Source organism: Triturus cristatus, chromosome 9, assembly GCF_964204655.1.
Source record: "Triturus cristatus chromosome 9, aTriCri1.1, whole genome shotgun sequence".
NCBI lineage: Eukaryota > Metazoa > Chordata > Amphibia > Caudata > Salamandridae > Triturus > Triturus cristatus.
Genome location: NC_140592.1, coordinates 330,107,934 through 330,125,013, shown reverse-complemented (window position 1 = coordinate 330,125,013; position 17,080 = coordinate 330,107,934). Strand labels below are relative to the sequence as shown.

At 43.7% G+C, this 17,080-nt stretch overlaps 1 protein-coding gene across 5 annotated transcripts in view; it reads left to right on the top strand.

Moving 5' to 3' along the window:
* Positions 1–17,080, top strand: part of LOC146797866 (RNA-binding protein 6-like) — a 1,129,330-nt gene that overhangs the window by 210,372 nt on the left and 901,878 nt on the right. For 3 of the 5 annotated variants that reach the window (XM_085625068.1, XM_085625069.1, XM_085625067.1), the window contains exons 4-5: positions 6,570–6,758; positions 9,520–9,609. In XM_085625068.1, the coding sequence (XP_085481194.1) occupies positions 6,570–6,758; positions 9,520–9,609 (279 nt within the window). The remainder of the gene's footprint in view (positions 1–6,569; positions 6,759–9,519; positions 9,610–17,080) is intronic. The other 2 variants (XM_085625070.1, XM_085625071.1) reach the window with 1 other exon arrangement.

Below are 17,080 nucleotides of genomic sequence, written 5' to 3'. Positions count from 1 at the left end.
TCTGTCCTTTAGCTCTTCCACGTCTGCTGTCCTTTAGCTATTTCACGTCTGCTTCTCCATTGGGGTGTTCTTTTCGTTCCTCTATCTGTATTTCTTCTCTTCCACTCCCAATGTTGTCCATATAATTTGTTCATCCTTAATTACTTCTTTTGAGAAAATCCTATTTCGTCAAACTTGTTCTTTTCCCTTGCCTGTCCTCCTTTTTTCTTTCCCAATCAACCTGAGAGCTGTATTTTTCACTAATTTCGTGACTTGTTTTACTTTTTGACTGTTTACTAACCTTAATTCTCTTCGCTGTTTTACATTTGAGTTCATGATGAATTTTGAGTTGAAATCGGTCTCCCTTTTTCTGCTGCTGTTTCTCCCCTTACAATCCCAGCAACGCATGTTTGTGGAAGTAGCTTTCTTACATACTTTCTCAAGCGAGTCTTCTACATATAAGTGACCTAAAAATACATGGCCAGTGTTACCCCATTTCTCATTTAAATGTATCAATATCTGGCTTTTTGCCATCGCGCATATTTTTATTGCACCAAAGTACACTTAAATGCCCCAAAAAGGCATGTTTGCACATGACAAAATAGGGAAATAAACCATTCTCTTGTATTCACTCCCTGTAACATCATGGTCTGTCAAAACCATCATTCATTCAAAAACTTCTCACTCCTTACAACACTGCAGGAACACTGCGCTCCACCAATCAGCAGCTAATCGCTGTGCCCAAAGTAAAACTAGCATTGGCATAGCCAGTAGGTCTCGCCTTTGGGACCTTATACGTTTTTAGCCATGCAACAGTTGATGTTATTGCACCAAGGATATTGTGCTGCATAACTAAATACTTATAAGGTCCCAAAAGCAAGACCTATTGGCTATGCCAATGCTTGTTTGACTTATTCTTCTGACGTGAGCAATGTGTGCTGGAGGGATATTTTCAAACACTGTGTACTGTACACATGTTAATGCAGCTAACAATCGCTAGTAAAGTCTCTTCTGTTTTGGGTAATTTCCTTTTGATACTTGTCTGAACCATGCGTGCTGCATTATGGAGATTGTCTTTGCTCATGGTAAGCAGGAATTGCCCTATGGCAACAGGGAAATTTGAATTAATTTTAAATTGAGCCGGCCAAGTTATTAAGACAGTCCTGGTGGTACTGCTTAGGCATTGAGATTTCCAATTCCAGGGTCACAGCAACCACACTCACGGTAAACCCTACCACAGCCCACAATCTCACTCTTGTGCCTCTTTCAGTGGTTTCCCATAGGCAACAACTGCTTTTGCAGTTGCCCTCTCTGAGCCCAGAAACTGGCCCTCCTGGATCTAGCTTGCTTGATGCAGTGAAAGGGGGGGACTCTGTTCCAGGACTTGTTGTTTAGGGAAAACTGTGAAAAACATTTGCACTGCCTGCTTTAATTCTGCTCTGGCATAGCGCACTTTAAAATAATCAGCGTATTCTTTTTGAATGCATTCCAGTGCCTCAAGCCCCTCCATTCTTAGGTGATGTAGCCGTTTGCACCAATGGCAGGTTTAATTCCTCTTTCTGTCAACCTGCAGAAGTTCCACCCAGCAAGGTTTGAGTCCCTCTATATTACTACTTTCTTGTGTGGGTTTCTCTTCTCACCCAGCCGCTTAATTTTAAAAAGGGACAGAAGCTCTTGATACCCGCACAAGATCAGTTTCTCCAAGAGCAGTAGGAAAATAAAAGCTACTTGTGCCCTAAGCATTTGGTGTCTATTACATCATCTGCAATTGCATCCTTTCCAGCTCAGTGTTCTGTACTACAGTGATCTGCACTTGATGTACATTACAACAGACCTTTAACTTTTTGGTAGCTCCTCCATTTCAAAACCTGAAGGACAGAGTACGTGCAACTGAGTGAACCAAGCAAGGTCACTGAAAGACTAACTCAACCTTTCAGTCACAGTAGGGATATGACTTCATTGTGCCGTAAAAATACCTTTAAGATTACAGCTCTTGGCTGTGGTATGCCCAATAGGGTCTCTTTGTAGTCTTTTGTAAATTACCTAGCCAAACATAGGGGTAAGATGACAGCTATCCTCCCTCAATGTTTGTATCTTTCAGTTTGTGTATGGCCTGTTAAATCTAACTGAAACACATGGAACAGTCCGTTCCTGGCTCACATGAACACTACCAATTGCTTCCCACAGTATGATCAACCCATTGAGTGCAGCAAAGCTGACGTGTAAATGGGTCCTGGCACTGATGACTTAAGGGGGGATGCAGACGATCTATCTCCTACTAGAAGCTACTTTGCTGTTTTTGGGCAAACTATTCTATTGAAAAACAAGTTCTGTCCCAGAAGAGTCATTTTTTCAGTGGTGCCTTCAACCAAGTATTCCCCTGTAGCCTGGGGTAGAAATAGGCTCAGGAGATATTGAAAAACCCAACACTGAGCAAACCATATCAGAGTTTTGAGATTTATAAAGTGTGGTGGCTTCAAAGTGATTGTAGACATGGACCTTGTAAATGTATATAACATAGATAACATGTTCATGGTATTTGGCAATGAGTTTGTTTATTGCAAATTTCAAGCCTACTTAAAAAGATCTCTTCCTCATAGCATTGAAAGCCTTGTTATTGTTGCAAAGTCATGGAAAAAGGTTCAGTTTGAGGATCTTTTACTAAAGCAAACTTGTGATGCGATATAGAGTTCGTAGCTCCACGGTTAACCTATGGCATGAATTAAACATCAATGCCCTATGGCATGAATTAAACAGCTATGCCCTCCTCGTGCTGAAAAAGAGGAAGAATACTTAATGCTCAATCAGTGTAAAGAAGCAGCGGGCAGCAATTCTAGATGACTTGAAAGGCTCTGGTCTGTTCCCACAGTCGATGGGGTACCCCACTAAGGGAAACCTTTCACCCCTTGCCAAGTTGATCGGGTACCCCACTAAGGGTACCCTATCAGCCCTTGCCGGAGATTATCTTGTGCCAAAGGCTCTTCTGTGGTGCAGTCACTGCATTTGGAAAAACTTCCACAAACAGACATCCTCATACATTGGGACGAACATTGGCAAAATATGGATGACCTCTTTGGTACAGATTCTGATCACATCCAGATGCCACACATTGTTGAACATGATGAAAACAGTAGTGAACCTGCCACCTTCCTACTCATAGCACTGACGCTTCAGATTGCTTATACCTTCAAAATATCAGTGAGCCTTTCGAATTCATGGAAATATCATTTGAGTGCTGTTCTGTTCGCCGTTTGCAGAAGTGGCCTTCTTTCACAGTTGTTAACTGAAGCAGGTAGTGGAGGTTCTGGAGTTGCCTCTCCCTAGGGAAGAAAATAAGGCTAATCATCTTAACGGAGATTCTTTATCTAACTTGTTTATCTTCAGCACTATTGCTCCTGTTTAATGAGGACCTCCTGGAACTATTTGGACAGCATGGTCTAGGCCATCTTCCACCTGGGCGGAGATCTTCCAGATTGCCCACTGACCCCAGGTTTGTTTTGGCTCACCCTTTTCTGGAAAGCGGGTGCTGCAGGTGTCTTCCTGCTCGAAGTAAAATGCTGGGTTCTGTCTGTAATCGCTTCCTGACCAGTAACCACGAAAAGATAGACAGTGAGGAAGATGTTATTCTCCTCTGGAAGCCTGGCCCTTCGGGCAACCATAGCAATCTGCCTTTCGTCTAGGTACTCCCACGAGCTTTGAGAGTTGACACTGATGGTTCTTCCTAGCCTCCTGGACCATCTAGCAGACAGCTTAGCCAAGTGTTCTTTGAAGGAGAGGATGCAGAGTGCCTTGACACTGTGGACTGTAGCAAGGGCTATGGGCTCCTCAGTGGCCATCAATGACCTGTCTGACTGTGCTCTGCAGGGTTCTTTAGAGATGTCCAGACAAATGTAATGGTCATGCCATCTAATTGCTCCTGTCTTTATGGTGAAAGGGTGTTTCATCCCTTGAATGATTCAAACAGGGTGGGCCACGTGTAGTTCTCACTCTGCATGCCAGTTTCACAGATAATAATGCCAGTTTTGCAAACACTCTTGGAGGTGTGGGTTTACCTTTTTGCCAGCGTCCGCTCTCCTAATCAGTTCAGCTGAGTCTGTTTCTTCGGCAAGGTCAGTTCCAGATGTGGCTTGTGGGAGGTAGAGCTTTGCATCACTTGTAGGATTGGCTGGCCATCACAACAGACCGGTCCTTCTGGTAGTAAAAAAAAAAAAGCGTTATGCCCTCCCTTTCCGAGATGAGCCCCCCCCCCCCCCCCCCCCACCCCCACTGCCTAAAAACAATTCCTCTTGTTCTCCGTTAGTCTAGCCAGGCGTGCACACTTGTATTCTCCAGATAAGCAAAGGAGCTATGGAACTAGTCTAGAACAAGAAATATGGCAGGGTTGTTATTCCTGCTGTTTTCTTGTTCCCAAGAAGGACAATCCTGTTCCATCCTCAGGGTATTGAATACATATCTGTGCAAGGAGAACTTCAGGGTATCGTCCATTGCACATGTCGTCTTGGCTCTGGAACTATGATACTAGATGACGTCCCTTGACTTAGGGCTCAGGCTGTCACGCTCGATCCTGTAGTCATACTGGAGGTACCTGTAATTTGTGGTAGGTTATGCCCACTATCAATTTGCCTTCCTCCCATTTGTATTGAAATTGGCACCTCCAATTTTACGAGGGTGGTGATAGTGGCACATCTCCCTTTAACGGGGATATCGTTATTCCTGTATCTTGACGACTGGGTGCTAAAGGCAGACTGGCTGCAACTCGTGTCAGATCCTCTGAATGCCACAGCAGAGCTGCTGTTCAGCTTGGCTTTTCATCAGTCTGCCCAAGTCTCCCCTGGAAGCCTCACTGCAAACCTCCTTTTTAGAGGGTGTTGGACACAAAATCTCTCAGGACATTGGGCTGTAGCGATCTATGCTTGGAATGTAGGCTTCTCACGGAATCTGGCTGGTGGCCAAGCATTTAGGATGATGCCTGAATGTTGCAAATAAACTCGACTTTGCTCACACTGACTCCTTTTGGTGGTTAATCTCCTTTCTAAATATATTACTTGACTTCCTCTGTGGATAAGGCCAAACACCTTGAAGATGTAATGTTAATTAAGCTAGGCATCCTCCTCTGCCTCTTTCAGAATAATTTAAGAGTTTAGGATCCGAATAAATTTAAGTAGAGAGCACTCACTGCTTGATCATCCTTTAAGTTTTAGCTTGGACCTGTCAGTGCTAGCTCTCTGAAAGCCTTTATCTGTATGGCACATTGCCATCCAGTGAATAGTGCACGAGTTATCAATCTCTCACTTCAGTTGCTCTACTTTGAGTGAATTGTTCCCGACAGTTATCCTACTGTGCTGACAGCTTTCAATAAAGTCTCTACAAGAGCCGAGTATGGAATAATGGCTGTCATTTTGTTATTGGTCTGACCTAGCTATTTACCCCGATGGCAGTGGTTGTCAACTGGAACGGTTCTTTTTCTCTAATAAGGCCATTAAACACTATATTATCTTATTGGTCTTCATCGTTTTCTTCCGTTCGGATACGTTTAGCTTGATCAAATTGATATTTACGTCCCCATAGTAAGCACATAATGTTAGAATTAACGGCTACTTGGATGCTCCAGTTATGATGAATGATGACCTTCCTGATGATCACCATAACTTCATAAGATGCATTAATTAGCTTCAAGCTCTGTGCCCCTCTGTGATGCACAACATTTTTCATCTGAGAAGGAAGAGGTTTTTACCTATCCATCATAAATGTATTCCAAACTGTATTCCATCTCAATAAATAAATGACATTTCTCTCTATATTGTATGTGTCCTAGGCTGATGAGATGTTGAATAATATGCACTAGGCTATCCTTTCTAACAGGATAAAATTAAAAACTTTCATTAATGTGATGGTATGAAAGCAGCTAAGGCCAGTGTTACTTTGACAAGATGCCATACCTCTTTTATTCTGCATTGCTTCTTTGAACTTGTTGCCTCCTACCTCGTACATATTCTATTACACCAAGTTTGCCTCAAGTAGTAATGTGCAGTTCCTCTAATAAGGCTTAAATGTATTCATCCGGTTAGCTAGAACCGTAACGAAACAAACTGGCGGAGTTCAATTACTATTACTTGTAGCCCAGGGCTCTCATATTTCCAACACCCTCCCATGGACCCATCTCCTGCGAGGCTTGACATTTTTATTGATTAGCGTCTTATAAGGGAATTGATGAGGGTTTACACTTAAGTGGAAAAGATGTGGCTGTTATCCCCACATGTGTGTTGGTAAGTTGTGCATGAGTATGATGAACCTTATTGAGAAGCAGTTTCCAGCACCACTATTTGGTGGAATGATGCCCATTGGCTGAGAATTGGCAAGTAGTATGGACTAGGCATAAATGGGTCTCCATAAAGGTAACTACACGTTATTCATGCATGCCCCTTTGAATGGGGATGGGATTGGTGGTAAAGAGGCAATGGAATGAGTTATCTTTAAATTTGGCTTCCCCCTAACTTGCTTAGATTAATCTTTTAAATAAACCTTATTTGTACCCTGCCCATTCCAATAAGATTGTTCATCGTATAAATAATAAATTGGTGGCTACACAGATGAGCAAACCTGGGAGAGGCACAGCCAAATCGACCAAGATCGGCCAGGCATCTGCAGCACACACAAGATCGGCCAAGGAGGAACATGCAGCTAGGTCTTCTGGAGAAGATTTTGATGGGTTTGTTCAACGTATTTCCTCTGCGGTTTCAGCGGCATTGGACCCGAAAAACACAAAGGTCACAGATGTGGTGAGCACACTTCGCTCTAACATTACATGTGGTTATAGCCCCTATTCAAAGGCTTTTCACATATCTATCGTGGATATCCTGTTTATTCCCCTATTAGTGAAGTGGGAAAATAGTATGCCTTTGCAGAGGGTGGAATGAAAAGTTTCCGAATTGCATGTAGCTTTTTTCAAAGTTTTAAATTACTATGAATCTGCATGTTTCCAAAGTAGCAGTGATGAATGATATCTAGTTAGCCTAAGGTTCTTGTGGGCGGCTTGTTATCAATTTTGACATGCTATTTCCCTTGCATGCCCATGCATATTTGTTTGAAATATTTGTCTAGGCTCTTGGTTTGATTATAAACGTTCTTAATGACATATTTACTCTTCTATTTAAAGTGGACAACATTACAGTAACTTGTAATTTCTACTGTACACACTACTGAAGTAGAGCTTATATGATTCTAGACGATACATTGGAACACATTGATTTCTGGATGGTTGTAAACAGCACCTTTACAAAACAAGAAGTAATTTAGTGGACACGTTTTAAGATTCCAATGAGGTTAGAATAACTTCCATAAACTTTAGCATAAAACAATCTGAATTTAATTTTTCATAGTATAAAGTTTGTCTTGAATTAAACAAGGTACTTTTCGAAAGCTTACTCCGTTTTACTTTTTCTGTACCTGCCTCTTTCATTACGAACAAGTTATCCTATGACCATGGACATAAATGCAAGCTGTCCTAATCAAGGCAATGTCAAATCTCTGATTAGTTACCATAGTTTCAGCATGTAGTAAGCTAACTATTGTGGAGAAGAGAATAGCCAGTGGAAAGGGTATTCGGGCCCTGAGGCTGCGATTTGTCACTCCCTGCAGTCTTGAAAATAGGAGGTTTCTGAAAATTTTTGACTTACACTTACTGACTCAATTTACCTTTTCTTATCTGGTCAGGCATGGCGAGGATTCATACAGAAAGTTCATTTCTGGCATTATGGCTTCCATTGTAGGACCACAAATAGTGCCAAGTGTCAAAGCGCTGCTACTATTGTGTATCCTTTATACGACCACCCAAAGAGCATATGCAGTGCAACAGAAATTCAATGACATTAGTTGACATTTCGATCACTTTCTTCCAAGTGCCCTTTTAACAACCCTACTTTATTGATCCACATAACCGAGCATATCGGAGTAGCAGTTAATTGTTTTTATTCTTGAAACGGTTGTAAATAGTTTTGGTATTTCATACTTCTACATAAAAATTGAAATGCTTTAGAGTTCAATTACTTTTGAAATTTGTTTTGAGACCTCATGCAATTTAGCTATTTGTCAAATGTTTTCCAAAAATAATCTTGCCATCCATGCTTGATGGTTATTTTCCACACCTAATCTAGCCTGTTTTCATTCTAGATGGAGATAAAGATTAACTTGTAAAAGTAGTCTAGTTTAAAAATGCCCTCATTGAGGATATGAGTGTATTGTAAAGTAATTGACCAGTTAACTTGTTACGTTCAGAGCTGTTTACCCGATGACAGGGTGAATTTCCTTCTTGTCCTCCTCATTACCTGCTAGAACACTTAAGCCATCGCTTTATTTTCAAGATTACACTAAGTACTTCGCCAGTCAGTGTCTTAGTTGCTAAGATGTTCACAAGCCAGTTCATAATTTTGGTAAAGCGTTACTTATTGCTGGACAACTGAATAATTAATCCTTTTATGTTCTGTTGCCTGCTCTCTAATCGGTTTCTGTATTTAAACTTTTTCTTTGGTCATGTGTTTCATCTGGGCCTTTTTGTAGCGGTTGTTTTCATTTGCAATGAACAAAACAAAAAAAACACTTGTATGCATTATTTATCTGCTTTTTCTCTGAAACATGACACAGCTGCATTATTCTGGGTAGCTTCACTTCGCTGGATGATGCTAAGCCTTCTCTTAAGTTTGCCTTACTTTGAGCTGGACGCCGAAAAATAAGTATAGATGTATAGAGGACTGCAGGGCAATTTGTTCTAGAATCTAGATGGATGTGTTCTATTGAGGAATTGTAGTGTCGTCACTGCTCAGGCCTCCTCAATCCTTGCTAGTTTCTTACATTTGATCGTGAAGGGAAACAAGATTGCAAATACTTTTCTGAAAAATTGTTAGTGGGTTGAAGACTATAATTATCATTTGAGACGCTATGTCCTTATATAGATGTTTTTTATTGTTTGAATTCCTGAACATCACCAGCTGACCCTAGTTCCTGTTGCATGTGATAAGGATCTGTGTCCACTCTGTTTTACTTGCCTTCCGTATAACGCTCTGAAGTTAGTCAAGGTTTGTCTCCCCTTCCTCTTGGTGTCTCTCATATTGTTTTTCAGTGCCATAACTTTGCTTTAGAGGTAAATTAGAAAAACCTGGACTTCTATATGCGAGTTGTCAATTAGCTTGTTTTTGTATCTGAAAGAAGGTTTTTAGGACATTAACCTCAAATGTATAGAGAACGCTCTGTTAAAAAAGTATTAAATGGACTAAGAATATGTGAAGAGTGCAAGGAACTGCTTTGTCCAGGCTTATATTATAGTTATCACCATCGATACCATGCCTGAAATATTCTGTAGTTATTGCTAGGCAAAATAACCTGAGCAGGATAAGATTTTCTTTTACCTGTCCCCACTTTGCCACTGCTCGTAGTTGCGCTGGAACATTTGCATATTGCATGCTCGCCTGTTTGTGTTTCTGCTGCATCATTTTATTGTCTTAAATACTATTCATGACTTTAAAATTCTGGTACCCCATTTCTCAGGACCAAGATTATAGACCTGCCTCTGGGGAAGAGTGCGCCAGTAGGTTTATTCAGATCCAAGGACTACCGGCAACAGCTGACAAGGAAGAGGTAAGGTATTTTTTTGTGACATCTCTCTGCTACCAATTATACAAATCGCCCGTATTTCACTTCTTTCACTTTACCTTTGAGCAATGAAACCAGCAACATGCTGTCCTTGCTTCAGCTCGTAAACACTAATTTGCTAAGCTTACAACATGGAGGTCAAGGCATGTGATGCATTTGATCAAGTTATTTTAAATGGTTGATCCGAGGCATTAAGCTGCCTTTTTTCTTTTTTCCTTTTTAAGTAGAACTAGGTTTCCATTTCTGAAACCTATCCAGGTGGCACAATGGCATTGTTAGTTCAAGAAATTAAGTATCTCTTAGGAATACTATTATCAGTGAACGATGCATTTGGGCATTTTCAATGAGAGTGTCTTGAACCTTTTTCTTAGCTCGACCAACCTGTCTTTAACCCTAGAGTCCAGTTCCTGTTTTCTTTCTATCAGCTGGCATACTCGTGTCCCAAGCCATCCAGTTTGGGTTCTAGTTTTTTGTGTATCTGCACAATGGGGTCTTATGTTTGGGCCTTGCCTATGCAGCGCTTGCGCTGTCTTTTAAGACATGTATCTAGGATATGGGCTTGAAAAACTCATCTTTTTCATTATTTCCTGTTGCTGCCTGTTAGAAATGCTGGCTTTTCATTGGTAAATACACTTAGTCCCGTCTTTTGTAACCTCCAACGAGAACTGCCCCCCCCCTCTTACATGTGTTATTGTTCAGGTTATTTATACTTGGAAATAATTCTTTTTTTTTTTTTTAGTTGGTCTGCCTCTTTGCTCGTAAACTGTTCTGTTTACTTGTGCAATGAAACTATGGTCACTTCATTTGCTTGCCTGCCATCCCTTTATCTCCCAGTGCCTCCCCCCTTCCACAACACTGCTGTTAGGCCCCCACCACTCCTCTGAGGCCACTGCTGTTTTGCTAATTTTTTTGGTTACTTTACGCATAATTTGCAGTGCCTGTTATTTTAAATTAAACACTTTTTTTATATACCCCACCTAGCCATGGCTCTAGAGGAAATTAATCAATCAGCCTGTTATCACAGGATGTTGAGCCGACAACAGACTCGAATACCGATCCCCAGCCTAGCCATGTTGTGGGGTGCAGTACCATATGTGGCCAAAAGAGGTCCCAAGGCACATAGTGACAGCCTGTGGTACTGCACCCTCACAACACTGCTTGTTTTAACATCGAGTCGGCACTGCCATTAACATGAATAATAATGTATTTCCTTCCAATGCAAGACAGTTCTGGGAGGAAACATGAGCAAATTTAAGAAACATGCATCATGATTTTCATGTTAATGGCACTATTTATATTTGAATCATTCAGTGGCATAGTTCCAGGTAAGTTTCTTATTTGATAGAGCTGAGGTAGGCACCAAAAGACAGGGTTTTGCTCTATTGTTTTAAATAAAAGGAAATGAAACCGGGGCAGCCATAAACCTGTATAAATTAAACATTTACTTCACCTAAGTGCACCACAAATGATCAAAAAATACTCCTTGAACTCTATGGAATTTTGACTTTTTGTGCAATAAAAAGAGTGGTTTGAAAAATAACTTCTCGGTAATATGTTAATATTAATTAAAACGGATTCCCCATCTGAAAAATAAACCAAGTTTCTCTCTCAGTAACAATCGTTTGTTGCTCAACATTTTTTAACAAAGTAAAAATATGCCTTTGTATTTTTTTATACTATATTACTGGCTGTGCATTGCAAAAAAAAAATGTGGTGTAAGCAAACTCCAGTGCATAATTTATAACGACTTCAAGAAGGACCAAATATCATACAGGGTTGTCAATATCTAATAGTTAACTGAATTGCAGAAATCCAACAAAACACACATTTTAAATGCCTACTGATAGAAAAAAACACAATGAAATTTAGTAGCTATTTCCTAATGCAACTAGAGTCAAACTGGGAATGTAACCAGTGTGTTTCACACACGGACTAAAGGAATGCCCTGAAACACCTGTACATCTAACATCGTTTCTTCAGGCGCTTCCATAGCAGCCTTAACCAAAATATGTCTATTTTTTGCCCCCTCTGTATCTTTAAAGCACGTGCATCCTCAATGCAGTACACTGGGCAGATGGTGTTCACGATGGAGTGAAAGGATTGCTGCAGCCTACACTCTCCATTAGAACAACACAAGTCTGAGTGCAGGTTTTCAGTGCTAGGGCTTCGGACCCACGCTATCGCCGGCAGCTGGGATTATATGGAGACTGAAAGCTGCAGGGTTAGGGCAAGGCCACAGATCCGAGTCACAGAGCTTTTTTTCCTGGTGTTATTTTGAACTAGAGAAACTGACGTGCAATCGTAGTATTTTCTCTTTTTTTTCATGGTCCAGGTGGGCGGCGACGTCCCACCATTTGGTGTCCTTCGTGACGTTGGCACGCTTCCTGCGGAAGTTCCCACCTTTGGTCGCCATCTTCAGATTCTTTTATCCGCCGTTGGGTCTGGATCATTACCGAAGAGTTCCAGAGTTTTGGAAGCGAAATCAAGGAAAATCGAAGAAAATCCTCGAAGATAGCAAGTTTTCAACTACACCGGACTACAGGCCAGGTACCCGGAATGACGAGGGAGAAGTTTCGTGACCAAAACCTCGACGTTCGACGGAGGATGCGCTTGCAGGGGGCACCCTGAGCACGGGGATGGACAAAACACCGTTCAAGTTTTGCACCAATTGCCACCACAAGTATGCTCAGAAGGATCAGCATCCAGTCTGCAACCTCTGCCTGCCGCTCGACCACGGCAGCGAAGACTGCAACGCCTGCTCGGCGTTTACACCGAAGACCCTCAGAGTAAGGGAAAGGCAGAGAAGGGCGAACCACAACAGGCAGGGCCAGGGGCTACCTCCATCTCTGCGAGACTTGGGTCTCTCCAGTGGAGAAGAGGACAACCTCGCCGAAGGTCGACCCCGAAACACTCAGGCGGCACCTGACAGGGTGAAGCAAAAGCCCCGAGCGACACTCACAGAAGTGAAGCGAAGTCCTCGAAGGGAGCTCTGCCGTCGAAACACTCGACGAAAGCAACAGCTACCAGGAACAGTCAACCGAGCGGATTCCTTCAAAAAGGACTCCCAATCGGCGAAAGCCCTCGAGAAACAAAGTTTGTTGAAGGTTGCCCTCGAAAAGGACACCTCGGCGCCGAGAAGAGAAGGGCAGACTTCGCCGTCGACTGCCACGAAAAGAAGCGCTCCAGCCTTCGACGTGGAACACGCCGCCGAGATGGAGGGAAAGAAGAGGAGGATCCAGGCCGAAATGGCGAGCATCCTTCAACGGAATAAGGACTTTGAGAAGATGAGCCAGTACACCATCCCGCCGAAGCCCGCAGTCGAAGGAGACGACTAGGACGCGGAACTGCCGAAAACCCCCAAACCAGTCAAGGAAATCTGTGACGAAGAGTACTATTTCGAGGGAGAAGACGGCGAAGACCTTCAATCCTACCGGTACTTGACGCCCTCGGAGGCGCAAGACCTGGATTGGCAAGATCTCGACACAGAATCGCCGGAAGAAGGGGTAGACACGTACCCTTCGAGGCCCTCGCCGCCAGACAACATAGGGGTCTACAACATGGTCGTGCAGAAGGCTGCACAGACTTGTGTGGTGAAAAAGGAGGAAGAGAAGCCGAAATCATGTTTCCTCCTGGAAACTCTACTGCCACAACAAACTAAGCCAATTCCTTCCCATGCTCACCAGTGTGTTGGATCAAGGAAGAGAGGCCTTTGAGGAGCCTGCAACATGCAAGGCTGTGACCTCTAGGACTGAGAAGAAATACAAACATTCTTCACAGGACCCTGCATACATCCAAGGTTCAGTGCCAGCCGACTCCATTATTGCAGCAATGGCTAGGAAGAGAGCCAGTGTACCCACTAATGCCGGACCACCTCCAGACAAGGAGAGTAAGAGGATGGATCTCACAGGGAGGAAAGAGGAGAGAAATGCAGCAATCCAATGGCACATCGCTAACTCCAACACCCTGATCAACAGGCATGCTTACCAACACTGGGATGAAGTAGGACAACTCCTAAAACATCTACCGGAACAGTACCAGCAAAGAGCAACTCGCCTGGTAGAAGAGGGGAAAAGCATGGCTAATACATGCCTAAAATCGGCATTGGATGCAGCAGAAACATCAAGCAGGCTAATGATGATAGGAGTGACTGAGAGAAGACACGCATGGCTCAGAATTTCTGGTTTCAAGCCAGAGGTGCAAAGCAACATCCTAAACTCACCTTTTAATGGAGAGCAACTATTTGGCTCGCCAGTTGACGACAAGTTGACACATCTTAAGAAGGACAACGAAACTGCAAGGTCCATGGGGGCGTTGCAGTTCAGGGAAACGAGAAGGGGCACACCCACGAGAAGACCGGATGGTAGGGGAGGCAACGCACCCTCCACATCGCACCAAACGTTCCAGCAAGGCTACCAAGGGAACAACCAAAGCCAGCAACAGCAGGGACAGCAGCAGCAGAACTGGCAGTACCAGCCCCGGGGACAGTCCTTTCCAGGGCGCTGAAACGGACGAGGACAAACACAGAGAGGAGGACAACAGCCCTCAACCAAGTGACTTCATCAAAGAAAATGCCCCCACCCTAACAACACCTCGGGGTGGGCTGAAGGACATAAAGGGAAACTCCAGCCAAACAATCGACAACAAACAGCACCTCGAACATAAACAGCGGTAGGGGGAAGAATAAGAGACTTCATCCAGGAATGGAGAAAGGTCACATAGGACAAATGGATACTAAACATCATTCCATACGGATACTGTATAGAGTTAGAAAAACAGCCTCCGAACAGAAAACCAAGAAATAGGGCACACTCAGCAAAGGAACTCTCGCTCTTGCAGCTAGAAGCACAAGAACTGCTCAGCAAGGAGCCAATAGAGGTGGTACCAAGGGAACAAAGGGGTTTACTCAACTTACTTCCTAGTGCCAAAGGTGGATGAGACACTAAGACCTATCCTAGATCTAAGGTTCCTGAGCAAATTCATAAGAACACAAAGGTTCAAGATGACTTCCATACAAGAGGTAATACCACAAATACAACAAGGAGACTTCATGGCTACTATAGATTTAAAGGACGCATACTTACACATCCCCATCAACCACAAGCGCCTGCTGAGGTTTGTGATCAATCAAAGCCACTACCAGTTCACAGTACTGGCATTCGGCCTCAAATCGGCACCAAGTGTGTTTACAAAATGCCTACCAACTGTCGCAGCACACCTACAAAGGCAAGGGATACACAGATACCCCTATCTTGACGACTGGCTCGTAAAGGCAAGTTTGTACGACCAATGCAGACTACACATCCAGCAGGTCATACTAACACTGACAAGGCTGGGTTTCTCAATCCATTGGGAGAAATAGTCAACAGAACAAGAGCAGATCAAGGTATTCTTAGGGGCAGAGATCGACACCATTCAGGCCAAAGTGTTCCCCAGCTGGAAGAGAACATTGGTGATACTAAAGGAAAGACTTCATTACCGCAAGGGGCAAGTTCTGACAGTGAGGACGGTGAGCAAACTGATGGGAATGATGGCGTCCTGCATCTACCGAGTCCCAAATATTTGACTACACATGAGACCATTCCAGGAATGGATCCAGCAGCAATGGTCACAGGCCACAGGGGGTTGGGAAGATCTTGTAGTTGTCACGCACGCAGTGCATTAGGAAATAGCGTGGTGGAAGAAGGAAAACTTATCACAGGGGAAGCCATTCACACAACCAACTCCGACAGTGACCATCACAACAGACTCCTCCCAGCTAGGGTGGGGCGCACACATGAGCAAGCTCAAGGTGAGGGGTCTAGGGTCACAGCAGGATGCGGTCAGACACATCAACTGCCTGGAACTAAAGACTGTATTCCTAGCCTTAAAAGCCTTTCAGAAAGAGCTGTATGGGAACAGGGTGTTGGTCCAAAGAGACAACACAACCACCATGTTCTACGTAAACAAACAAGGAGGAACACAATCCGTACCATTATCAGGGCTAGCACATGAAATTTGGAGATAGGCCATCCCACTGAAAATAGACCTACTAGGAATACATCTCCCAGGAAAGGAACTTGTGGAAGCAGACCGGCTTAGCAGACAGACGTTGGCTTCCCACGAATGGGAGCTCAACCAGCAGGAAATAGAGAAGCTTTTCCAGAAATGGGGTACTCCACAAATAGACCTATTTGCAACACAACAGAATGCAAAGTGCCAACACTTCGCATCCAGACAACCGGACCACCGGTCCCAAGGGAATGCGCTATGGATAAGTTGGTCAAAGAGCTTTGCATACTCTTTTCCCCCCCGATACCACTGATAAACAGGGTACTCAGCAAATGCAGAATCAGCAACATGACAATGATACTGATTGCACCTCAGTGGGCCAGACAGTCCTGGTTCTCGCAGATAGTGGAAATGGCACAAGAACCAGCACACAGGTTCCCAAGGAGAAGGGACCTGTTAAAGCAAAACGGAAGGGTGCTTCACCCAGAACCAGAGGGTCTCAGCCTAGCAGCATGGGTCCTGAAGACCTAGAATTTGCGCACCTAAAACTACCAGCAAGCACTATGGCAGTACTCAGGGAGGCAAGGAGGCCTACCACAAGAAAGTGCAACATAGCAAAAAGGAAGAGGTACTCCCAATGGTGCATCAGAGAGAAACTACAACGGAAGGTCACAAGGGCATCAACAGTACTAAAGTACTTATCGCACCTGCTACAAAGCGGATTAAGCTACACATCCCTGAGGGTGCACTTGGCTGCGGTGGTGGCCTACACAAGAGGAGAGACTGGGAAAAGTTTCTTCACCTCTCAAGTGGTGAAGAGATTCTTGGAAGGGGCCAAGAGAATCCCCCCCCCCGTCCCCCATAGAGGATGCCAGCACCAGCATGGAACCTCAACGTAGTGCTAACTCAACTGATGAAGGCACCCTTTGAACCTATTCACAAGGCTACACTGCACATGCTCACGATAAAGACTGCCTTCTTAGTGGCGATCACGTCACTACGAAGAGTGAGTTGCAAGCGCTCACACTCCAAGAGCCCCACTTACAAATGCACAAGGACAGGATTGTAATGAGGACGGACCCACACTTCATGCCAAAAGTGGTGTCTCGGTTCCATATTAACCAAACAATCCAGATAGCAAGTTTTTTCCAAAAACCGACCACAAAAACAGAAAGGGCTCTACACACACTAGACACCAGAAGGGCTGTAATGCACTATATAGAGAGAACCAAGGAATGCAGGAAAACAAAACAGTTATCCAGTTTTGGGGTATCTTGCATATATTCACATGCCTGAATTATTCCCCGTCGCCGAGGCGGGATTCCCACGGTAAATACAAAAGTAGTGCCAAGAGTAAACAATAGTAGTAGGCTGAAAGAAAAAGCCTAAGGCTTAAGTCTTAGTAGCCTATCTACTTCATTATAGTAAAAAGAACCAAAGATTGGTCCCAGCCAATCAGCTGCTAGCA